This window comes from Thalassophryne amazonica, chromosome 6 (genome assembly GCF_902500255.1).
Source record: "Thalassophryne amazonica chromosome 6, fThaAma1.1, whole genome shotgun sequence".
NCBI classification, from domain to species: Eukaryota; Metazoa; Chordata; class Actinopteri; order Batrachoidiformes; family Batrachoididae; genus Thalassophryne; species Thalassophryne amazonica.
In genome coordinates, this window is record NC_047108.1 from 14,676,257 (window position 1) to 14,702,449 (window position 26,193).

General features: G+C 40.8%; 2 protein-coding genes, 1 long non-coding RNA gene and 1 other non-coding gene across 8 annotated transcripts in view; 3 read left to right on the plus strand and 1 right to left on the minus strand.

Annotated features, from left to right (window-relative positions):
• LOC117511873 (dnaJ homolog subfamily C member 5-like) overlaps positions 1-12,026 on the plus strand; it is a 45,692-nt gene extending 33,666 nt beyond the window's left edge. For all 3 annotated transcript variants that reach the window (XM_034171783.1, XM_034171784.1, XM_034171785.1), the window contains 4 exons: positions 506-685; positions 4,254-4,467; positions 6,924-7,095; positions 7,208-12,026. In XM_034171783.1, the coding sequence (XP_034027674.1) occupies positions 573-685; positions 4,254-4,467; positions 6,924-7,095; positions 7,208-7,308 (600 nt within the window). In that variant the 5' untranslated portion in view covers positions 506-572 and the 3' untranslated portion in view covers positions 7,309-12,026. The remainder of the gene's footprint in view (positions 1-505; positions 686-4,253; positions 4,468-6,923; positions 7,096-7,207) is intronic.
• Positions 3,480-26,183, minus strand: LOC117511874. Its single transcript, XR_004561107.1, has 3 exons — positions 26,173-26,183; positions 23,585-23,590; positions 3,480-3,572 (listed from the first exon to the last, which is right to left on the minus strand). It is a non-coding gene; the product is annotated as an uncharacterized LOC117511874 (long non-coding RNA).
• Positions 19,690-19,763, plus strand: trnan-guu. Its single transcript has one exon. It is a non-coding gene; the product is annotated as a tRNA-Asn (tRNA).
• The window catches only part of LOC117511871 (tripartite motif-containing protein 54-like), a 54,373-nt gene continuing 49,759 nt past the window's right edge, over positions 21,580-26,193 (plus strand). For all 3 annotated transcript variants that reach the window (XM_034171780.1, XM_034171778.1, XM_034171779.1), the window contains exon 1: positions 21,580-21,768. In XM_034171780.1, the coding sequence (XP_034027671.1) occupies positions 21,586-21,768 (183 nt within the window). In that variant the 5' untranslated portion in view covers positions 21,580-21,585. The remainder of the gene's footprint in view (positions 21,769-26,193) is intronic.

A 26,193-nucleotide genomic window follows, 5' to 3' on the forward strand; every position in this document is an offset into this window, starting at 1 on the left:
TGAATCTGGTTATGTTATTATAGAAACAGAAGCTATGATGTAATATGTTTTAGGTTTCTGTCTAAAGTTCACCGTGCTAGCTAGGTTATGGATTGCTACTATAGGAAGACAAATTCCGTACTCTATATACTTTCTAATGGAAACCTCAAACTTAGATACTATCTGTTGATATCTATTAAAGAACCCTTTAAACTGAAGAACCATTAAAAATCTACACCATGTAAAATAAAAGGGCAAATCCCAAAAGTAGGCTAACTGTAGCCAGATGAGCTCCGTTAATTTAGCCGTTAACTAGCCTAGCATACCTTGCTAGTCAACAAAGCTGGTAACTGGCGTATAAAGCACAATAGCATTGTTTCACCCTACAGTAACGGTCATAACAACAAATACATATAACAAATGCAAACAAAAGTGTGTATTAATGTAGGCTTCCCAGACAGAACCGACTATGTTGTCATGCATAAGAGCTTTCGCTGATCTTGCTCTTTCTAACACTTTTTGGCAGGTGAGAGACTGAGCGGGCGAGCGAGGTAGCAAGTGAACACACAGAGAGAGAGAGAGAGTCTGGGGCCATGGACCATCATCACCAGAGACAGAGGACTCTGTCCACGTCAGGAGAGTCACTGTACGGCGTGCTGGGAGTGGACAAGAACGCCACATCAGAGGACATCAAGAAGTGTTACAGGTAACCATTAAAAGGAGACACACGAGAAGAGAGTATGAAGTTACATGTTCGCTTTAATAATGATCACTAGAGGGAGCCAGAGGCCCGTGAGCAACTCTTCATCAAAGCGTTTTCTGATTGGCTTCACTGTCAGTAAGTAAACAGAAAAACGAATGAATGGAAGAACAATCACTTAATGTGAGTTTGACTTCAAAGGGAACTTAGGATAATATTTTCCAGACTTTTTCCAGATAAACTCAACATGTTACAATTTACAGAGTGTTAACTTCAATCCAACTTAAGTCACTAAAGGCTAAAGTGACCCTGGTATTTATCAGGGTCTGATCACTGTGCCAATAAACTACACTGCTCTTTGTTTTACTGTGTTTTTAAAGGGGAACATTACACTGTGAGAAATGCAATGCTTCCTTCTAAGAAACATACCAAAGAGCTGATATTCCACACTTTTTACACTAGTCCCGCAAGTACATACCTTTATCAGACATTTGAACTTCACATTCTCCCGTGTGCCCCCGGGCCACCATCTTTGTAGAATATCCAGGTATTTCCCGCTCATCACTGATGTCATTGATGAAAGACTGTACATATGTGCCAATATCCACTGCTGGAATTACAATTTTGTACATGGCCCATGTCAAACAAACATTACTTCCGTACATTAATTGAAATCTCCGTTGCTGTGCTGCAAAACACAGGGCATGACGCAGGGTGTTTGTGGCCAATTAACGAGTGAAGCTTGAATTCAAGGTCTGTTTTCACGCATTACACCCCGTCGGCATCAGCCTTCAGTTTCAGCATCGGCACCAAAGAATGTTCAGGCGCCAAGTTTCTGTCTCAGCATCTTTGATATCCCAGACTTGAATCCAGTCATCCATGCTCCTGGCTGGAATAGATTCCGGATCTACCGGAGGAGACTGGTTTATAGCAGCTGCAGTGGCGCCCCCCGCCCCACTTTCTTTGATCTGCTCATTCCTGTTTGTGGCGGCTGATGCGGCACCCGTTTCCCCGCTGCCTTCTGCCTGGTTATTTTTCCTCGTTGTCTTCTTTTTCTTCTTCTTGTCATCAGACCACCTCGGCTGGTGGCTATATGCTACGATGTCCTGAGGATTGGGACGATCCTCTGTCTCAAACTCGGCTTCCATGGATTTCAGTGTTTTCCACACAATCACAGACCGGACCAGTTCCATTTGTTACCACACGGCCCTGCGCACTGCAGGAAGACTACAAAAAGATCAACCTCGCAGCTCAGCGGTGTCGAAGAAAGACATACTGAAATGGTGCCTCGAACAATAGAGAAACGACCCTCTGCCCCGTGACCTTTCCCACTTCCTTATTTGGTCACACCAACTCATGTACAGTCTTTCTTCAATGACCCCAGCGCCGAGCGGGAAATACCCGGATATTCTACAAAGATGGCGGCCCAGGGGCGCTCGGGAGAGCGTGAAGTTCAAATGTCCAATAAAGGTATGATGTACTTGCGGGACTAGTGTAAAAAGTGTTGAAGTGTGCTCACAGGGGATCGTTTTGACCGTTGGGGTTTTTCCATAATTATTGTATGGCTTTGCCTTACAATATAAAGCGCCTTGGGGCAACTGTTTGTTGTGATTTGGTGCTATATAAATAAAATTGATTTGATTTGAATATCAGCTCTTTGGTATGTTTCTTATAGGAAAGTATTGTATTTCTCACTGTGTAATGTTCCCCTTTAAAAAAAAACAAAAAAAACTTTCTTGATAGTTATGGCCATCCTTCAGTGGCAAGGAACATGGTCTCTTGGTCGATTCCAAGATGGGATTCCACATCCAGGGTCAATCCAGGGTTGGCTGTGCATGGGTTTGTTTAATGTGGGAATGCCGATGCACTCTGACAGACTCGAACAACTAGTTATCTTTGGTAGTAGGTCTCTTTGGAGGATCCTTGGGTACCGCTGCGGTGAAGAATATTCCTTGAGTTCTGAGGGAACGTCGCGAGTCTGCTCACAGATAACGCCTTAAGCTGACTTGTGATTGGGCGCTGTATAAATAAATAAATAGAATTGAACATTAGCTATGGCGTTTTGTTGACATGGTGGCATCGTCGTGTTACTGTGAGCACGATCCAGCATGCAGTTGCCTCGATGTTGTGGAACCTGGTGGCTGGAGAAGACTAAGGACACGCCTGGCTGTGGCACATAGATAATTGGCTGCATTTTGAAGGTGGGGTTGGGCGTCTTCCTGGGTGGTTGCCATTCAAGATCCAAGGAGCTTCCACAGTGTGGAGGAAGCAGCGACACGTGGCACTGTCGCACTCTCCCAGTCTAACCTGACTGTAACATCTTCCAAAATTTACCATCCTGGAGCACTCTGCAAGCGGCACGGCCACATCACCGTGAATGCATGCGCTACACGCGACACTTACGTGTGTGCAGTCATGTCGGGCTGCGAGTCTGATGTGTCACTGCTTGGTCTGTATCCATCACCACCTCATCATTCAGGGTTTTGTTTTTTGTTTTGTTTTGTTTTGTTTTTTTGACTCAGCCACCTGATTGCACCTGTCTGAAAGCACCTCATGTCACATGTTTTCATGAAGACATGAATAGGTATGTACGTATATAAGTATATGTAGAGTCGCCATCAGCTTTGTCCTTCTGGATTATTTTTATAATCCAGGTCTTGAGTCACACAGAGCTCGGTGTAGGTTTGAGGAGTGTTCGGAAAACTGAACAGGAGAAAATAAGTTCTTGCAACCAGAGAACATGTGACTTTTTTCAATCACTGAAATGTTTTTATTTATTCATTTATTCATTCTTTTTATATTTGCCATTGTCCTGAGTTCTTTCCCAGTCATAGAAATTCCAGTAGAAGGTGTTAATTATTTAATGTTGCCAGTATGATGTCAAAATGCCTGTCTGCAAGTTGTTTTTTCTGTCTGTTTAGCTGTGTGATTCCCGCGGTGTGCGTGGGGAAAATAGGTGCCACCTGTCTTTGAAGTTTCTGGGACACGTCCCTATAGTCGCCTGTCTGGAAGATTTAATCTGTGGGCGCTGAAATGAAAATCAACACGTAACGCAGCTTCGTGTGTTTCAGACCTTAGAACTCAGGCTGAGAAAACATTAACAGTGGAACTAAAACACCTTTAAACAACATATGAAAAACTTAAATATCACATTGTTTCAATGATAAGGGTCTATTGGTGGCCATTTTGGATGCCATTTTGAATCTTAGATCCATGAATGAATTTAGGCACAAATGTGTTTGCTGTGACCTGCAATGGTCTTCCCATTGAATCTCTGTGATATTTAAGTTGTTTATATGTTGCTTAAAGGTGTTTTAGTAATAATAATTAAAAACTGTGTTGTTCTTCTATCTTGGACGCCATCTTGGATAACTGGCTTGAGGCCAGTTTTTATTTTTGGGAACATCCTGATTGTGTTTTGGGGTCATCTAAGGAACCTAAAAAAGTTGGTTTGGTTTAGTCCTGAGGGGGTGCAAAAGTAGTGGTCGTAGCTCCCCTAGTACACCATAGCTGGTGTGTTCCTGTGTCGTTGGGTTCTCATCGTATGTGCGCCTCCCTCTCCTGTTTTTTAAAGGAAACTAGCTTTGAAGTTTCACCCGGATAAGAACCCGGACAACCCAGAGGCAGCTGAAAAGTTCAAGGAAATAAACAACGCACACTCCATCCTCACTGATGCCACCAAGAAGAACATCTACGACAAATACGGCTCGCTGGGGCTCTACGTGGCCGAGCAGTTTGGAGAGGAGAACGTCAACACTTACTTTGTTCTGTCCAGCTGGTGGGCCAAGGTATGACGCGGCTGCTGTGCAGATTTGTGTTTTATCATTATGTGTGTGTCTGCGTGCACGCGCATGCAAGTTTTATTTTTTATATACCGTATTTTCCAGAGTATAAAATGCAGCTTGCAGAGGGAAAACCTGTGTATAATTCACACTGGAGTATAATTTTGCACTGTAGTACAAGTCAATACTTTTTTCTGTTATCAATTTATTTCATTTGGGTTTTTTGTACATTGTTGTGGGGTTCTTTTTATGATTGTCATTGATACTTTCATTATTGGAGTTTATTTTGTGTAGTGCTTTGGTTCCTGGGAAAGTCTTCTATAATTAGCTATTATAATTATTATTATCAACAGTGAATATGTGATTTTAAGTCACACTGGAGTATAAGTCACACTTTGGGAGGTCCTGTCACTTATACTGTGTGACCCTGTGACAGACTGGCATCCTGTCCAGGGTGTATGTACCCTACCTCATGCCCTGTGACTTCTGGGATAGAGACCAGCCCCCCATAACTCTTGATTGGAGTAAGTGGATATAGAAAATAGATGGGTGAATGGATGTGTGATTTTTATTTATTTATTTATTCATTCATCTATAAATCGCACTGGAGTATAAGTCGCATGACCTCCCAAACTATTAAATAAAAAAAAATAAAAAAAAGAAAACCTACGACTTGTACTTGGGGAAAATATGGTGCTCTTAATTTTTTATTTGTTTTCTTGAATAGAGTTGTATTGACCTTAACCCTAAGATGCCTGGCCTGTGTTTACTACTGTATGGATACCTTGTTGTGGACGTGACGAGTGTGTGTGTGTGTGTGTGTGTGTGTGTGTGTGGTCGGCGTTTCACATTAGTTTGATAAATTGGGTCGCCTTTGGGTTCTAGATGATTTGCTAATAATTTGAGATTTGGTGCATAAATTTGGATATTAATGAGGATGAAGTACACACAGTATGATATACGAGTATGTTAGATATACAACCCCTGGCAATAATTATTGAATCACCGGCCTCGGAGGATGTTCATTCAGTTGTTTAATTTTGTAGAAAAAAAGCAGATCACAGACATGACACAAAACTAAAGTCATTTCAAATGGCAACTTTCTGGCTTTAAGAAACACTATAAGAAATCAGGAAAAATAATTGTGGCAGTCAGTAACAGTTACTTTTTTAGATCAAGCAGAGGGAAAAAATATGGACTCACTCAATTCTGAGGAATAAATTATGGAATCACCCTGTAAATTTTCATCCCCAAAACTAACACCTGCATCAAATCAGATCTGCTCGTTAGTCTGCATGAATGGGAATGAAACTGGAGTCAACGTCTGTGACCCAACTGTAAGAAACCGCCTAAAGGAAATGGGATTTACATACAGAAAAGCTAAACAAAAGGCATCATTAACACCTAAACAGAAAAAAACAAGGTTACAATGGGCTAAGGAAAAGCAATCGTGGACTGTGGATGACTGGATGAAAGTCATATTCAGTGATGAATCTCGAGTCTGCATTGGGCAAGGTGATGATGCTGGAACTTTTGTTTGGTGCCGTTCCAATGAGATTTATAAAGATGACTGCCTGTAGAGAACATGTATATTTCCACAGTCATTGATGATATGGGGCTGCATGTCAGGTAAAGGCACTGGGGAGATGGCTGTCATTACATCATCAATAAATGCACAAATTTACATTGATATTTTGGACACTTTTCTTATCCCATCAATTGAAAGGATGTTTGGGGATGATGAAATCATTTTTCAAGATGATAATGCATCTTGCCATAGAGCAAAAACTGTGAAAACATTCCTTGCAAAAAGACACACAGGGTCAATGTCATGGCCTGCAAGTAGTCCGGATCTTAATCCAATTGAAAATCTTTGGTGGAAGTTGAAGAAAATGGTCCATGACAAGGCTCCAACCTGCAAAGCTGATCTGGCAACAGCAATCAGAGAAAGTTGGAGCCAGATTGATGAAGAGTACTGTTTGTCACTCATTAACTCCATGCCTCAGAGACTGCAAGCTGTTATAAAAGCCAAAAGTGGTGCAACAAAATACTAGTGATGTGTTGGAGTGTTCTTTTGTTTTTCATGATTCCATAATTTTTTCCTCAGAATTAAGTGATTCCATATTTTTTTCCCTCTGCTTGGGCTAAAAAAGTAACCGTTACTGACTGCCACAATTATTTTTCCTGATTTCTTATAGTGTTTCTTAAAGCCAGAAAGTTGCCATTTGAAATGACTAGTTTTGTGTCATGTCTGTGATCTGCTTTTTTTCTACAAAATTAAACAACTGAATGAACATCCTCCGAGGCCGGTGATTCCATAATTTTTGCCAGGGGTTGTATAAGGCTAAGATAAATACAGCCTGTAAAAGTGTCCTTACTGTGCTTTATATATATATAATATATCTGACCCACATCTGTCTCAACGTGAAGCTGTTGCTGTGTGTCTCTGCTGCCCTCTGCAGGCCCTGTTCGTCTTCTGTTGCCTGGCCACAGGCTGCTACTTCTGTTGCTGCCTGTGTTGTTGTTGTAACTGCTGCTGTGGTAAATGTAAACCTCAGCCGCCCATGGACCAGGAGCCCGAGTTCTACGTGTCCCCCGAGGACCTGGAGGCCCAGATGACTGCCGACGAGAGAGGTGAGGGAACAGGAACTGTGGACTGGTTCCCCTGTGAGGCAGTTTAGTTCTTGTCTGTTGAGTTTTTGCTGTTTAATTTTCTATAGAGATGTGTTTGTTTTCTTCTCCTCAGACGGCACTGATCATCCCATCGTTTTACAGCCGTCCTCAGCCACAGAAACGACCCAGCTGACCTCCGACCCCCAGCACACCTACAAAACGGATGCCTACTAGACGCACAGAGACGACAGTTAGCAGCATTTAACAACCAACAAACACAAACGGCTTCCACCACAGTGACACACAAGTCCACATAACACACGCACGCAGCAGCTGACTGTGTGCAGACCTGCCCTGCACGCCATGTGGGAGTGTAAATCAACCATGATGGTACTGAAAGGCGCCGATTCATCTTTTTTAAAATACTTTTTAAATTGATTTAAAATTTTTAAAAATACCATGAAAAACTAAAATATTTCTCCACAAACTGCAAGGTCAAAACCAATGAAACCAACAAACAAAGAAAAATTCTAAATAATAAACACCATAAAAGGTCAATGTGGAATATTGCATCAGAGGTAGTCGGTGTGGAAACTAAAATGTCAGTCCATGTTGGCCCCTTTGAAGAGCCTGAGGGCCTTCATTCCCAGTGGTGCTTGGAACCTCCCAAAAAGTGATTCCAAATGTTGAAAAATTTGAGGGCGGTTGTCCTTCAGCCAAAAGCTTTTATTACCTCATTGTAGAGAAGATCCACTATGCTTCTGATTCAAAATAGAACCGTCGGGACAGAGTCCGAAAGTCCAGTGGAGGAGAGTACATCTCCGAGCACCAAACGGTAGCACTCGCAGCAGCGTTCAATGCAGTGAGTTGAACCCCTGATATACAAAAAATAGAATCCAGGGGCAGTTTCTTCATAAAAATACCATCAGTTTCCCAACAAACCTCACTTCAGAAACATTTATACGAGGACATTCAGAAATGCAGTGAAAATACGAACTTTTACCAGTTTTGCACTTGTTACAGTATTCTGAAAGTCGGAGGCTCTTGGGTCACATAGCGTTCCTCTCAAAACCTCCGGTGCTGTGAACTCTGGGGTTCCACAGAAGGTGGTACACAGCACCTGCGTGAGTTAACTCCGAAATCCAAGCACAAAATGTGCGATGCGGTGAGACGCCTCGCGAGTCAAGTGAGGGAAGAGCGCCACCCAGCGAACATCATGCAAAATCAAGCGGTTTCCCTCACAGTTGCTGTTCGTGTGCCGTCGCACCCCAGTGAGATCGAACCTCTGCTCAGCAAATGCAGTGCAGTCATACAACTCCACAGGCAGTCTGTGTTCTGGAGAGCCGAGGCCAAGAAGACAGTAATGGCTACATGGATGGGACACCCCGGTGTTAACCTGCACCAAAATGATTGACCTCTGGTTGACTTTTTCCAAGAACATTCTGGAATCCATCTAAGTGTAAGCAAGGCTTATGTATTATTGTAAGTTTTGAATAATAAGTTAAAGCACAAAATGTCCAATTTACTAGTTATTGTCAAATAGAGCTGGAGTGACCAAACAAGGCAAACCTTATATTAATAAAGAAATCTTAAAATACAATTCTTAAAAGAGAAAAAAATATTTAAAAAAACAACTTCCAGCAGAGCCAACCAATCCGGACCCAACCTAACATCCACCAATCCGCGGACGTTTTCCCACTGTCAGCTTAGGGGCGTGTCCTGCTCTCCTCCGACATGGCACGACGCACTCTCTCAGCCGAGGGAAGGCTCTTCCCCGGCTGTGGCACGTAACGCCCCTCGTCGCTCGTCTCTCCTCCTGGCGTCTCTCTCCGTCACCTCGCCTTCCGTGCACCTACACACACACACACACACACCCAGGCCAGCGAGCACACAACTCCGTCCCCGCGGGAAACTCCAACTTTCTGCTTAAAAAGCACCACCTCACAAACACATGAGCGCGTACTCACAGACACGGCAGGGTTCTCCCCTGCCGCTGCGGATAATCCATGTTTATGGCGTTTCTCCGGTGCGAGCGTTCAGCTGGAACCAGTAACATCAACGTCAACACGACTCCCGTTATCCAGTCACTCTCCTCACCAGCTGCTCTTCATGCCTTCCGCCACCAGATCCTTTCCTCTCTGTGAAGTGAAGTGGAATGAAGTGAAGTCCACCCCTCACACTACAAAACCCCTTTTTATATCCACCACTTCACACTCCAGGTGAGCTGATTGCAAAGATCCAAAAGAAATTAGGTGCGCCCACAGTTACCATAGCAGCCATCAAGGAGCGGCACTCCAAAATCCAACCAGCAAATAAACTTCCCCAAAGGCTGGATTACATCCCCCCCCCACTTTATCGTTGCCAGTCCCTGCAACGCACACAAAACTAATCAGGATAACGGGCCGGTGGTCGGCCAAAGTTTACACGAGTAGAGCGGCGAAGCACGTCCTGGGGGGCATCCAACGGTCGCTGCTCAGGCACAGCTGGGTAAAACCCATACCACACAGGGGTTCCACATCCCATCCCCTGAGGGGTCCATCCTTTAGTTGATAATCCAGACTCAGCCTGAGGTGTGGTGCACACCTTTAAAGCGTTCCTGTGCACAGTCTGCTCATGCCCCCCTTTCTCTGGACGCACCCTATATACAACCCCAGTACTCCCTACACAATCCAAGATTACATAGGGTTCAGGGTCCCACCAAGTACTTAACTTACCCTTCCCCTTGCGACGTCTATTCTGCATCCACATGCGTTCCCCAGGTACCAGAGGCAAGGCTTTAGCACTTTTATCAAACTGACATTTACGCTGGGAGGCCTCACTAGCTGCCCTCTGACGTGCAATGTTATAGGCCGACAACAGTTTGCAGTGATGATCTTTTACCCACCCCGTCAACCCAAACGATAATTGCTCAGAACTCACCCCAAGACCCACATCCACAGGGAGCCGTAAATGCCTACCGAACATCAAAAACGAAGGAGCATAACCCGTCGCACTATGCACTGTATTGTTATAAGCATGAACCAACTCAGAAATGTAGTTTGGCCAACTCCGCTGCCTCTCCTCTCCCAATGAACGGAGCATATTCAGCAACGTTTGGTTAAAACGCTCCACACCACCATTACCCGCCGGATGATACGATGTTGTCCTACTATTGCCTATCCCATACAATTCACATAAGTGTTCCAGATTTGTCCCAAATCAGGTTGAAAATCAAATTGCTTGAACTTTGCCCAAATGTGTTCTTTAATTTTGGGGGTCAACCTTCATTGACATCCCGTGTTTGGTGGAATTTATTTATTTTAATACAAAACTGTACAGTTAATGAGTCCACAAGACCCTGTGTGTTCAAGGGGGTGGGGCTTCTGTACAGTTTGCACAGTCAGTTAATGATGCTGAGTGCGAACACATGCATGCACACACACACACGAGCGCGTCCTACTGACCTTCAGTCCGACTACAAACACCAAAACCTTCACCTGTTTAGAGAGACGTGGAACTCAAGAGAATAATTTGTGGAGTTGAGAAGTACGAATGCAAAGTGGAACAAAACCTGATACGTCTGCAGTGTCAACTTAAACCCAACAGAAGAAGTGAGATCGTCCTCACTGGCAGCGACGTGATCAGAGAATAACACACACACACACACACACACAAACAGACGAGGCGCCTCCGTTCACTGCTGCTGCTGGAAAACGAAGCTTCAGCCGTCACTTTTCTTTCCTGTTTTGCTGAATTGTTATAATTTTTTTTCTTAAACGTAGTCATTAACATCCCAGATTATAGCTCATCTTTCTTAAGATAGTCGTGGCTGAATGATGAAACGTGTGAGAATGAAGAGGCCACAGAGAAACAGACAGTAATGAAATAAATGACACTACGTAATGTTAAAGCCGCTGTTCATGTGGCGGATTTTTTTTTTTAAATGTGAGTTTTAATCTCAGAGTTCAGATAAGTGGGCGGAGCTAGAAGTTTGATGACTTTAGGACCTCTAGGTTGTGCTGCATCTGTGGTTTTCAGTGTGTTGAATTGTTCCTCAGATATCGGAACTTAATTCTTTCAGTAAAATTGCTAATTAGGCAGCGGCCGGCTGTGAATGCACATTCTGCTCACAAACAGTTTCAGACTTTAGTTTCAAAAGTTTCAAAGTTTTTGTGCCCCAAGCTCTGCCGGTGTGCGAGGTTCATGTCATCATCCAAACACAGCTTCTGTGATCACTCTGACAAAAATGTAAAACCAGATTGTCAAATATTTGCACAGTAAACTGGTTCCAATCTTGCCCTCAGAACAGGAGTAACCTTGCTCCAGATTCCGATAATAAAGTGTGCAGAGAAAATCTCTTCACATTTGGATGAAACGCTCAGTCCAAGTCTAAGCACGTTCTGAGAAAATGCGCCAACCAAATCGCTGTACGTTCTAATAAAACACATAGACCAGATTGCTGCGTGTTCTGATGAAATGTGCACATCAACGCTTCCTGTTTTCTCTGAACGTGCAGAGGTTTGGTTTTGGTGCTTTTGCTCTGTTTTTGCGTAGCCAGCATTAACGACAGCGCAGCGTCTGTTTTCTTTAAACCTCATCTTTCGGTCCAGGTTCAGATTTGGGTTTAAGGTTGTGACTTGTGGCGGATGCTGCAGAAGCCGCTGCGGAGTCCAGTGTTATTAGTCAGGATAGAAATAGGTCATGAGTCTAATCCGCTCACCGGGACAAAGTCGCACTCAGACTTTTTTCTTTTCTTTTAGTTTTTAGTTTTTGATTTTTGTGACAGAGTTAAATGCCGTGTCTGTAATCTCTCTGTTTAGCACTGATATCTTGTTTTTTGTAGATATGCTTTATTTGTTTTCTTATTTATGGTAATGAAGGGAGGATTCTACATCCAGAGCTTTTTTGTTGTTGTCTGTGCGGTTTCATAGATTACACGATCGTCTGTTTTCACTGATTAGTTAACAGACCGAAGGTCTTGTTTTTTTCTGATAGCACGCCAACTGTTTTAGAGCTAAAACCAGGGCTGCTGTGGTTGTTTGTGTCACAGCGGTGTCGCTAAAGATGTTTAAGTTATTCACAGTTTTTAATTTTGTTTCATTATGTGATTGTACATATCACAAGAAAGTGCAATAAGCACAAAATGTGCCATCCCAGCATTGCATCATACTGAGATGCACTCAAAACAACAACCAAACAAAACGGAAAATCTAAGAAGAAACTCGCCAAGCTGATCCCGTGCAGGTTCCTAGCAATTCTGAAAATCTGAAGCAGCTAATTAAGACAAAGCACTGAAATGAAACAATTTTTATTTAGCTTCATTCAAAAGGAGTTGCTTTGACAAGCATTTTAAGTCTTCCATTTTTTTCTTTTTTAAATTTGTATGTCTGTCAGAAAAATTAACTACAAGTTTGAGTGACGTTTTTATATACCTGCAGGCATTTGGTTTGAATCCCTTTCCCCCTTTGTGTGTCACGTTTGTGCGACGAGACAGAAACCAAAAATGTATTTTCAGTTGACGTCATTAACGCCTGAAACCCACAAACCTGAAGTCAAACTGCCATTAGATCCTAAACAGTAACATGAGGAGAACTGATGTGAATAGAGATGTTAAGAATATTTAATTTATTTTATATTTTAATAACAGATTCATGTCTAGCTGATATGCCAAGAGGATGTATAGAGTTTTAGATGTGAATCATTTTGAAGTGATAAAATGACCTGCTGTAAATAAACGCACAGTAGAGACGTAGAGATGTTTTTGTTTTTGGGGGGGTCAGCTGTCTTTTTTTTTTTTCTTTCTTTCTTTTTTTTATGGGGTTAATGATGTGCTGTTGTAAAATAAATGTTTGACGCTCCAGAAATGCTTCTTTGAGTTTGTGAACACCAATAATTTTTAAGGTTCCTTGGGAACTGTACATCCAAGACAGAAAAACTCAGGTACTGTCCAACTGTAAAACTCCACTGTTTTAAGGTTCTTCTAGTATTTCAAGGAACCAGTCCAGCCTGCAGAGGAATGCTGGGCTGAAGTGGTTAGACTGGATGAGGAATGGGTGAGATTAGCGCAGACGTCTACAACTAATATGTAGACTGTTGGTCTGGTTTTGTCCGTGTCCTCTAACTTTTGCCCTGGACATGATCAAGACCAACAGAGGCATATTTCCCAGACCACACAAGGTCATAACATCATCAGTTTAGGAGGAGGCCAGACCTCTGAAATTCAACATTCCAGGTTGAACCACTTGAGACCAGACTAATGTTGGTCACAAGACTGAACAGGAGATCCAACAGTGTGAAGGTCACTGAGACCACCTGAAACCCAACTTTAGTCTGAGGTGGTCTGCGTTTAGGTTTGTCTCTACATGCCATTAGTGTCCTCTGACTCAGTCAGAGGTCCATCTTATGCAAGAAGAACACCCATAAAAACCCAAATTTATGGTTCTGTAGGATCATAATACACTGTGTGTTAAACCTCTCCACCATATTCAGATACAGTAAATACAGAGCTGATTGTTTTTTTGTTTTGTTTTTTTTCTGGACTATGTTACAGATGTTTTTTACTAGTTTGGGAGGTTGTGTGACTTGTACACTTAATGGATTTATTCATTTTCTGAGTGTTGGCCATGTCACAGTGATGGTAGACCAAACACCTCATCCCACACTTCCCTATCCTCAGCCAAACTCTTCCTGGGGAATCCTGAAGTGTTCGTTATTATTAATAGTAACAATAATCATCATGATTATTTATGTAGGGCTTTCCCAGGAATCAAAGAAATAAACAACTAACAAAGGTACACCACAATAACGCTCAAACATCCCAAGGAGGTGATCTAAAAAAAATAATCAGATGGACTCACATTTTTAATGTGGCCCAGCCATCCATGTCCATCCTAGGATTTTATTTGCTCAAAATGTTACGTTGTCTTATCTTACTTATTTTTTTATTTTTATGTTTTGTTATTGCCTTTGTTGTTGCTCAGCTGTGTTCCGGATAAATAAATAAATTCAATTCAAAATTTAGCAGTCCTTACGTTACATACCATAGGCTGAGGGATTCATGCATGAATCAACAGTTCACTTCTCCATGTTACTACGGGACAGCAATCTGTGTCCATCTGATGATTTCTTCAGTCCAAAATGTATCAAATAACATTCAAAATGTTATCCAACACACATTTGGGTGATTCTTTAACTACGGGCACTATTGGCCTTGTAAATGTAACTTCCACCACACCATTGCCTTACAATGTAAAGCGCCTTGGGGCAACTGTTTGTTGTGATTTGGCGCTATATGTGCTCTGATGTCACTGTTTATCTCCATAGAAACTACCCAAACAATCTTTCATACAAACTGTTTAAAGGGACATTACAGTGTTGTGGTGCAAATTATGGCAGTAGTGTGGGACAACTACATTTTGTTTAAAAAAATCACAACAGTTGTATGACATTGAATACCCCAATTATGTTTTGATTATTTTACTGATATTTTATTCAGAGATATTTTAAAACATTAGAAAAATGTTTCTTTACCATTCATTTTTATCATTGAAGATCAAAAGTCTGGTGTGGGACAAGCACAAAACGGCAATATTTGCATATAATGATGCTGAAAAAAGGTGAAAAAGTCATCATAGACTACTAGAACAAATTTCTTAACACACTTTCATTGTAAAGATAACTATAAAAGTGTGAAATTTCCCCTTTTTTCTGTTTTTCATACAGTATGATCAAAGGACATAAGTGCCCGTAGTCTAAGAATCACCCATTTATTTGTCCACCTTGCTTATTTTGGGAATTTAAAAGTCCTTGTAACAGCACACACTGTGGTGTGCACATGTGGTTGTTAAACCCGTCTCCAGGGAAGTACAGCTACAGTGTAAGTTTCACATACAGATCAAAGGGGGAGACTTGTATTCCATTGTGACTTCTGTATGTTATTTCAGCTTCACAATGTTGTTTTTTTGGGGGGGGGGTTGGACAGATGGACTTATAACTCCAAAAAATAGGTGTCTGACTTTTTCCCCCAAACCTTATTGGTGATGGTGCCCAAAAGCTAGTTTTATCTTTATTCATTAAAAAAACAAACCCTTTCTTTGTAACAGTTTTTGTGTATGAGGTGACCCATTAATTGTTAACTGCGTTGATTTTCAGATCTTTGGGGGCTGCAGTTGGACTCTTTAAAAGCACGGGAGGTGTTTATGTGCAACAGTAGACGGAGCTCAGCCTGCGGGGTCACGCTCTGAGCGCATGCTGCCGGATATGGTGTTTGTGTCGGGATCAGAGCTGCCAGGCTGAAATCTGATGCCCCCAAATTTAAATCAGTCCCCCTGTGGAGGTCGCTTTCTGTCACAGTGGGGTTGTGTGTAGATGTGAGGAGGCTGAGAGGGGAGATAAAAACAGAGCAGTGAGCGTCGAGGGAGTGAGTGATGGTTTTGGGAGAAAACAGACGGAGGCCTGAGAATCGCGAGCAGATTTCTACACCACGGTTTGGGCATGAAACTGTTTCGTTGAAGGTGCAAAACTTAATTTCAGGCCGAAGCCTCTGAGGTCAAAAAGCTTTAAGGTGGATTGAACCTTCAGGCCAGAGCTTTGATGTTTCACATTTTTGAAAAGTCTTCAGTAACAAACAGTTCTGCTGATTCTGCAGGATTCAGGAGTTTGTTGTAGGAAGTAAATACATTTTGCTGCCTGAGTTTGTAAAAAATATGACAAAATAATGATTTAATTGAACACTACAGTTGATCAGACGTCAGTTTTTAACAGGCGAGAGAATTTAACCACGAACGGAGCAAACTGACTGGACAACAGACACCAAAAGGTAAGAAGAGTGAACATCCTCATCCTTCATCTCAAAGTGTTCAGGGTTTTGTTGTCTATTTTTTATTTCTTTTTTCTTTTCTCGTCTTTTTTTTATTCTTAAAAAATCCTTCCACACAATCTTTCACCTGTTCTTTAATAACTGAAAAAAGCTACAACTTAAAAAAAATCTCTTACAACTTTAAATTGATTTTTTTTATGTCAAATTGTGATCAAAAATACTTCTTCAGGCAAAATAAATAAATAAATAAAGTGCTTTGAAATTGTGTCACCAAATCATTATGCAACATAACCAAACCAAAATAATAAACCAATAAATAATAAACATGAATATTTTCTTGGACTTCATTTCTGTCAATTAAGAAACACATACTGTATGGAGTGCGGGGAGCCACCAAAACACCGAGCGGTTCGCCGGCTGTGCTGAAAACAACTTTTGTCAGCTGCTTCAGGGAATGATTTTCAAAACAGATCAAATTGGGTCTTCCATGTGCCTTCTAGCAAACTAGAGCTGAAACAGATGGCAGAAAACATGAGTAACAGCCGCCTGTCGTTAGTCATCCACCTGCTGAACACTGGGGAGGGAATGTGCTCATTACTGCATTCTGTCCACCAGGGGCCGCTCTCACATGAATGTCTGTGTGCGCAAGGTGAGCTAGCAGCCGGGGACAACCCGCAGTGTCACAGGCTAATGCTGTTGTCCTTTCGGCTGCTCCCATTTTGTACGGGGTTGCCAGGACAAAATATACAACGGAACGGGAAAGTAACCCCAGAGTGAAAGAAAAGATAGAACGTGTGACTTGGGGGGATGCAAAAGAACTAGGGCTGGGCAAGTTAACATGTTATTATCATGTTAACGCATTAATTAACGCTGACAATTTTTTTAAATCGCACATTAAGGCAGTTTATTATTATTATTATTATTATTATTATTATTATTATTGTAAGAGTCTTGCTCACAGGCTTTTGTTTTGCAAGTCTGTTGCTGACTGCTGCCGCACTCACAGGAACCGATGTGATGACTGCCTGACTGGAAAAGAATTGGCAGATAAACCAACTAACCAACGTGGAGATGGGCAGGGAACTTTTACATGGCCATTTTCATTTTAAAGTACTTCCGGGTCAGTCCATCTCAAATCACCCAATTTTGGAAAAGCCTCCCAGGTCACTCAGATTCTTATGAAAAAATTCACAGGTGATCCTATACCAGAGATATGTAAAACCCCAAAATATTATTTGAATTTTACCAAACGAGGCTCTCTGTGCACTTTCCAACATTAGTATCTCCAATTAAATGGCACAGCTATGAAGGTAAGTGTGTAGGGCTAACGTTTCCTGTAGAATTCAAAAATCTTGTCAGATTTTGTATATCTTGTACCCATTTTCCTTCACAAGGCTCTGAAAATGGTTGAAAATCAAAAACACAAAAAATTCTACTACCTTTAAGTGATTATTACTCAAAAAGTATGTTAGATAAAGCAAAGATTTTTTTTCTCCTATTAGTTTGACATATTAGACCACATCCATAAGAAAACCAAAGTTATTGCTAGCTCAGGAGTGACAACGATTTTGATTAATATGCTCATTTTTTATTTATTTTTTTAAATTGCCTGTTTTCACATCATCATTTGGCCATGTGGCCATTTGAATAACAGTTCCATCTTTTCACAATGAGTTCTTACATATCTGAATATGATATAATCAAAATATTGTGTTGTTACTGGAGATATTCATGTTGGAAAGTGCACCGAGAGCCTCCTTTGGTAAAATTCAAAAAATTAACTAAAATTTCCAGGGGCTGTGCCTTCAACACTATTTGAGATACAGACCTAATACTTTGGGGTTTTACATATCTCTGGTATAGAACCACCTGTGAAGTTTTTCATAAGAATCTGAGAGGGTGACCTGGGAGCTGCCAGGTGACTTGAGATGGACTGTCCCTTCCATACGGCGTAGTCAACAGAACCAAAGTTATTTGCAGCCAGTGCAAAGCTGCATTTTCTTGTCAGCGGAGTATCTCGAGCCTTAAATATCACCTAAATGCAGCACACACAGCTGATACTAGCAAACCATCCAACAAAACATACTGTGCACGAGGCTTTGGCAGACTACGTTAGATGCAGCGTGTGGGAGAACTATAGATAAACAAAGGCAAGAGAAGCTTGCAAATGCGACAGTGAAATGGATTGCTACAGACTGCAGGCTGATTAGTGTTGTTTAGGAACTTGACGGGCTGAGCAACATTCTGAGAATCGCAACAAATGACGGCACATATAAGATTCCCTCCCAACGCACCATAAAGGAGAGGGACTGCAAAAGCCACAACTTTACAACGTGCACCCGCTGTTGCTGTCACTGGGGACTACTGGACATCACGGGGTAACCGTAATTTAATTTTGTTAACTGTAACTGCATAAACAAAATGCTGTTGTTAAGTGTTTGCAGAACAAACGTTATGGCACTTTTGTTCATGTGACAGAACATTTAAATAAAATTGTGCTATGCACTACTTTTTAATTTATCTTTGGATTTTGCATATAACAATGTGATTAATTATGGTTAAAATTATTAATCGTTGCCCAGCTCTACAAAAAATGTTTTTGTCAGTACTACAACTTAGTTACAACAAACTTCAAACACTGTTTTGAAACATTTGCAACACCTGTGTTTTGAAATATTGTTCTGGAGCTGGTGTCACATGCTGTTCCAAATGGGGCGTCGTGACATCACCAACGGTTTGTTGATGCTAAATGTTTTGAAACAACTGTTTCGAAACAGTTGGTGATGTTAAATGTTTTGAAACATTTAACATCACCAACTGTTTGTTGACGCTAAATGTTTTGAAACAACTGTTTCGAAACAATTGTTTTGATACATTTAAAGTTGCAGTTCTCTTTAGTGTCTGGATGCTGCTTCTTCAATATCCTGGCTGAAAAAAAATGGGTTAATTTGCATTTATTTATGAATATATTTTAAACGCTGTGCTTAAAATACAGGCAGGTCAATAATTGTATCCAGGACTGCATAAAATCTATTGTGTGTGTGTGTGTGTGTGTGTGTGTGTGTGTGTGTGTGTGTGTGTGTGTGTGTGTGTGTGTGTGTGTGTGTGTGTGTGTGTGTGTGTGTGTGTGTGTGATCATTTCATTGAGATAATGCTGTCATTAAACTGTCTTTAAATGTAATTGTAATAATTACTGGCCATGTCTGTAAAAAGCACGTTTATGTTGTGATGTTTGCAGTCGGAATTGTTTACTGTAACATCTTGATCGAAAAATGAATTATTATTTCCAGAAAAAGTCAGAATAAAACAGTGAATAAAACCTTAAAAACCTGCATTGTCACAGCTGAATATTTTAATTTTATTTATTTATTTATTTATTTATTTATTTATGGGCCATCTTTTATCTCTCATCATTTTTGTGTTTCCTTTTTGATTTGCAAATTGTGCATTTGCCAAAGTTATTTTATTTACTGCTCCAATTATTTCCTGTTTATATCGTGGTCAGTGAGAATTCCGTGCATTATTTTTGTGTAGTTCAGCGAGTTAAGTCAACATCAACTTTTACTTCCTGCTCTGATGACCAGCAGCGACCCGTGGTTAACCTGCGTTGATAACTTTTTTAAACATGGGAATTACAGCGATCTATAAAATAAAATAAAATAATCAACAGCACCACAGCAGTTTTTTTTTTTTTCAGGCCTCCCGTGCCTTTCAGTTCAGCCTTTTTAAAGCTGAAATTGCAGGACTTGGATTTTATGACCAAACAGAACCTGAACATCATGTTAGATTTAAGGACAAATCTCAACTTTTGCAGTTAGGTCACTGTGGTGCAATTGGTTAGCGTGTTTGGCTGTTAATCAAAAGGTTGGTGGTTCGATCTCTCCCAGTGACGATTTGTTTTTGTTTTTCTTGACTTCATTTTCTTAAAGTGCTAAACGTTGTTTTTCATCTGATAACACACAAACAGACTAACTGGTAGTAATAACTAAAGTAACTCAGGGTTCTCCCCAGAATTTTTAGTATCGGTGCTGTTGGCAATGATCACCTGAGGCGGCGCTTTGCCAGTCATTTTGACTGGTTTTAGAAGCACTGAAAGCAAGAATAATAGACAAAAAAAATGACACTTATGTTGCAATATCAAAGTTCTTTTTTTTTTTTTTTTTTTTTTTGCATTTTTCTGTCCAAGTTAATAAAATGAATAACACTGAAAAGTTTAAAAACACATTAATATTGGACATAGCATTTGCTCTCTTCTTTAAAAATGGCACACTGTACCTTTTAATCCAGTACGCCAGGCAGCGTTTTTCTGTCATGTTGACAGTTTAGCTTTTTTTTTTTTTTCTACATTTTTGAGTGGGATTGCATACTTTATTTATTTATTTATTTATTTTTAAAACAATATAACCCCTAATTGTCTTGTTTGAACAAGAGCTAAATCTGGACTAATTTGATTGTCAAATTAGAATCGATTTTATTGCCAAGTAAGTTCTCACATACAAGTAATTTGATCTGGGGTCATTGGTGCATAAACAACAATAATAAAAAGAAAATGAAAAAAATTCTGGAAGAAATAAAGGAGTAAATCTGCTCTTTTAATGATGAAATCCTAGATGAAAAACTTTCTGAATCCATTTTTCACACTTTACTGTTTCACTGAGGCTGTGTGGTGAAGATGATCGTTTATAAAAACTGCTTTGCTGCTTTTTACAGCATGTTGCGTCTGCGAACACTTTTCTGCTTTTCACATCTCTCTCTCGATATCTATATCTATCTATCTATATATATATATCTATATATCTATCTATATATATCTATATCTATCTATCTATCTATCTATCTATCTATCTATCTATCTATCTATCTAGATAGATAGATAGATAGATAGATAGATAGATAGATAGATAGATAGATAGATAGATAAGCTTGCGATTACACAAAATTTGTATAAACTTTGATTAAAGAATCCAAATTTTTAGAATGGAGTATTTATCCCAGTGAGATGTGAATAATTGAGAATAGAAGGGGAGAATGTGTCAAAGTACTAAAAGAAAGAAAGGAAATAAATGAAACAGCTAATCGTGGCAGACATAGATTAGGGGGATGAAGGTTACATTATCTGGAGAACAAAAATAGGAAAATGAGAATCAGCTCAGTAATTTCTCCAAATTCGTTATAGTTTCTATATACGAGTATAGTTTTATATAGTTTACTTTAGATGTATTTTGCCTCAAATATGTAACTGTTTTCTCATTTTTCATATTTTTAGTAACAATGTGAACTTATAGTTCAACAATAGTTTATTTGTAAAAAATGTGTGCTTTTTTTCAGAGTAATTAGTTGAATGCAAATAATTTTGTGCCCTTAGCATCCCCACATAACCAGGAAGGGCTGCAAAACGTCATCTTTTTACAACCAGTTGGGAACGTTAACACCCAAATTTTCACTTTCACTTTTGATACTTTTGAAGCTCTGTGTGCTTCTTACCCTGTGTGCTGCTATACAATGCTGCTGGAACCCCAATTTCCCTGAGGGAGTCTTCCCAAAGGATCGTTACAGTTCTATCTAATCTAATTATTATCATTATTGTTATTATTTTAGAGACTGTAATCTGACTGTGTCTGTGGTCACTGTGGATGACCACAGACTTCATGCTACAGCTGGTGTCTAATACTGTCTGCTGTGGACAGGGGGAGGTTCAGTTTGGCGGAGCCGTCATGTCACTGACCCCGGAGCTGAGCCTCCTGCAGGTCGGCAGTGGGCCAGAATCTGAGGCTGGTCTGGGAACGCTGGAGAAACAGCTGATCTGTCCCATCTGTCTGGAGATCTTCAACAAGCCGGTGGTCATCCTGCCATGCCAGCACAACCTCTGCAGGAAGTGTGCCAACGAGCTGTACCAGGTCTGTTCTCAGGGGCTGCACATCCCAAAAGTCCTTCAACAATCACAGAATGTGAAGAGTGCCAAATTAAAATATTGTATTTTGTGCCACTTAGCTTTTTTGCCCCAAATATGTGTCAAAGTTTGAACACACTTTCCCCTTCACTTCACTGGGAAAGTGTTTGACTGGTACTGTATGTTATTAACAAAACACAGTTTTTTTTTTGGACCAAACTGCTCCAAAATCTAACATCTCCAGATATTTATCCAAGTAATGTTTCACACCAACTTTGAAGAAAATCCGTCCAGCCATTTCTGAGTTATCTTGTACAGATGTGCACACACACTCTGCCATCACCGCTTCTCTGACGTGCACGGTAACAAAACACAGAGAGGGGACCAGAAACAGCGGGCTGGGGATCAGCCATGTTGGCATTAAAAATTCTTCCCAATGTAATAATTTGTCATCTGGTGATATAAATGATATTGTTAAATTTTTTTTCCCATCTGCGCAACGTCGGCCAGGCGGAGTTCAAAGTGTGCGAGAAAGAAAGTTAAGCCGACCAAAAACTACACAATGAAATGTGTCAAAAAGATGAAGAGTTTGTGGGTGTTATGTGTCGGACGCGGGCGGAGAACCAACCAGCGTTTGAAGTAAGACCCAGTATAAAATAAGCAGAGCACGGTACAAAGGATAACAGAATTTAATAACATAACAGTGAGTGCTAAATAATAACAAATAAGTGCGCGGTCTGGCGAGGTGGAATAACGGTGCGCTCCCAGCAGTACAAACGGTCCGGAGCCAGAACAGTTCGGACCCAAGGACCCCGCCGACACCCCCCAGGTGGCCGCGACCAACCGAGTCTGTGAAAGAAGAAACCATCATGTGAGTCCACCACTCCACACACAGAGAGACCACTCAAAGGTGTACACAAACAGCAAACACTTCCTGGCTCAATCACCAATCAGCCTCCCACCCTGCAGGCATGGAACACCCAGTTCAATTCTCCACTGCAGTGGAAGCTGATTAAACGACTAACATAACAGCTCAATATAATAAGGTGTGAGGGACACCACATTTACTGACTGTACTCATGTTAGTCACAAAACCTAAAGTACCTCAGGAAGTGTGCTGACGAGCGTGAGACCTCACCCCCTCCTCTTTCACAGACCATGGCATCAAACCTGGTATGGTCTCTGCATCCATGATGATGAGATGGCTCTCTAGACGACGATCTCACCCGTCTGGTCACAAGGTCGAGTCTCTGGCAAATACACACTGTGTACTCCAGACTTAAATGCAACCATGCCCCAATCCATAAAGATGCACCACAGCTGTGAGTCCTGGCGAGCTGCACATGACCAGCCTCAGGTGATCAGGGTGAGGTCCTAATAACTCAGCCACACAGCCACTCAGTCCTGAACGCATGCCACCTGGAAGGAAAAACAGAAGACAGAAAACAGAAGACAAACAAAAGCCAGCCAGGCACGCCAGGCACCCCAGCCACAACAGTGGAACGACAGAATAATAAATCAGCGTGGGGGGGCATCAGCCCGGGCTCCAGCTGTGCTTGAATCCACACCTGTGTCTTTGTTCCAGCAAATCCTCGTCATCCTGCAGTCCGACTTTTCTTCACATTTTAGGTGTTTTAACGTGTTTTTATGCTTTTTGCCTCCAACAAAGAGGCTGGTGGTGTTGGTTTGTTTGTTGGTTTGGTTGTTCCAAACCTTTTCAGCTGATTGACACAAAATCTCTTTCTGACTTTGCATCATTGGTTTTAACAAACTGATCAAAACCTTTTCTATTGTTGGCTTGAGGCTGATTAAATCCCCAGAACGGACAGCTGAGTCTGGCTCAAGGGCACTAAAATGCCTTTCATCAAAGCCTTTAATCCCCAACAGCTCCAGCTGCTCATTGGCTGAGAGATAAAAAACCCCAGCATCAGTCAAAAATATCCTGTCACAGTATGTGTGTGTGTGTGTGTGTGTGTTTGTCTGCAGTCTCTGAGTTCTCCTTTACTTTGTAACGTCATGATGTCATGATTTTGTCATCCAGCTCTCTAATCCCTCATTGCAGCTCAGCAGCAGTTGTGGATTATTAAAGTGCTTCAAGAAGCTCTCATCTTGAACTTTTAGGTTGTAAAAAAAAAAAAAAAGAAAAAAAAAAGGTGTTTGTGTACACGTCTCTAATCTGTTTTTGTTTGTTTGTTTGTTTGTTTGTTTTTACTTTCACTTGGATTTTTTAGTAGATTATTTTCCCCTCTTTTTATCAGCTTTGTGATGTTTTTATTCCATCACCTGAATGCAGCAAATAAATAAATAAATAAATAAATAAAACAAAATGGGAAAAAACAAAAAACAAAACAAAACAACCCCTTTAACTACACAAGCTGCCACATTTTCCAGAGTGTAACTTCCACCTGTTTAAAAAGCCTCTTGCAGAAGAAAACAAATATATTGTTTGCATTGGAGTATAAGTCGCACTTTTTCTGTATTATCATCTTTTTAATTTGGGATTTTTGTGAGTTGTTCCATGTACATTTTATTATTGCCATTTATTATTTTATTATTAGAGTTTATTTTGTTTATTCCTTGATATAAATGATGATTATAATTATTACTAGCATGTTGTCTCTGGGGATCCATGGAGTCTAGATTGGGTAGTGTTTATAAAATAGGTAGCTGACTTTTTTCAAGGGTGGTAATAAATTAAGCAAAGTTTCTAGAATGACTTTGAATGACGTGTGAGTCCAGAATGTAACTAACATCCATTGTTCACTGTTGTTAACTAATATCTGTAGTTTCTCCAGTTATTAGTCCTATCAGCGTTCCGTTTGGTGGCATTCATCCTTGACCCAAAATACCTAAACATGCCAAATAGCAAATTTCAGGTTTCCCCAGATTGTCTGTGGTTGAATTTACACACACACACACACACACACACACACACACACACACACACACACACACACACACACACACACACACACACACACACACACACACACACACACACACACACACACACACACACACACACACACACACACACACACACAGGTCATTTGGCTTTTAATATATACGTCATTATTATTAATGCCAAATGTGTGATTTTTTTTTTTTCTGTATACGAGTATAAGTCACATTGGAGTGTAAGTCACAGGATCTCCCCAAATTAGCAAAAAACATGTGACATACTCTGGAAAATGTTAAATAATAACGCATTGTGCACCTCTTAAAAACTGTTGCATTTACGTATGTCATATCATCTGTGTAATACAAGTTTCTGTTGTTTCCAATTAAAAACTGACAGAAATGTAAGCATTACCATGGTAATGGACAAAACCACCAACAGTCACCATTCACACCACAGTCACTACTGAGGATGGAGATCAGATTTTGATCTTTAATAACCCACAATCAGCTGTGACCTTGATGGCCATCAGACCAAAGCCTTGGTCTGATGGCCTTGCCACACCTAAAATAATAAGATAAGCTGAAAAAACAAGCTCATTCCAATGCACAGTTAACACATACCTGCTCCTAATTTCCATCATACATAATAAAAAATGTTTTTCCCTGCAACAATCCCAGATGTGTTCAGAAGGGGGCAGTCAGACAGCATATTACATAAGTGAAACATGCTAGTTTTTTGTGTTGATCTGCTGCACAAACGAGCACCAAAGTTTAATCAGTTTGTCTTTGTTATATGCCCTTTTGATCTGCAACTTTACAAGATGATCGCATTTCTTGTTTTTGTTGTCCTGTTAACAGTCTGAAAAAATTGAAGTCTCTAAGAAATGAATTTGCTTTCTAAAGCTTAGGAAAAAATGCCTGATTTGACCTATGAACCCAGCGCATTAGCCCACTCTTGTGTCTCACAAACCATGATGAGCGCAGACAGCAGGTTGTAGGTTTAAGCTCAGAGGTTTGTAGTTTCTATTTGCTCCAGGGATACTAGTGAACCTTGACCTCGTTAAAGCTCAATAACGGATCTGGAAACTTGTTCCTGGTTTCTGCCCGGTGGACGATCTTCACATGGACTCGGGACGTTTGTGTCCCATCATTCACCAACTCCTCAGACTCAGGAGTCCCTGTACCATCTCTGGTACCTGAAGGGAGTTCCTGCCCTTGTGACTCAGGAATGAGAAAGGGATTAGATGGTGCTAACTGATGGGAAGGTGTCAGAGTTCCTGGAACTCCGGGTGTGTCTTCATTTGTGTGTCTGGGTTCTCTGAGGGGATTTAGTCCTGAAGCAGCTCTGACTTCATTCAGGCACTGAACGATGACTAACCCGCTGATAATCACTGAAATCCCAGCATGCATCTGTGCACCTGCTGCCTGCTGGGTGGAAACTTGTGCTGTGATGTTTATTTTTAGATCATTTTAACATTTTTTTTCCTTTCTCTCTCTCTCACGTGTCTACAACTATTTTTGTCCTTGTGTC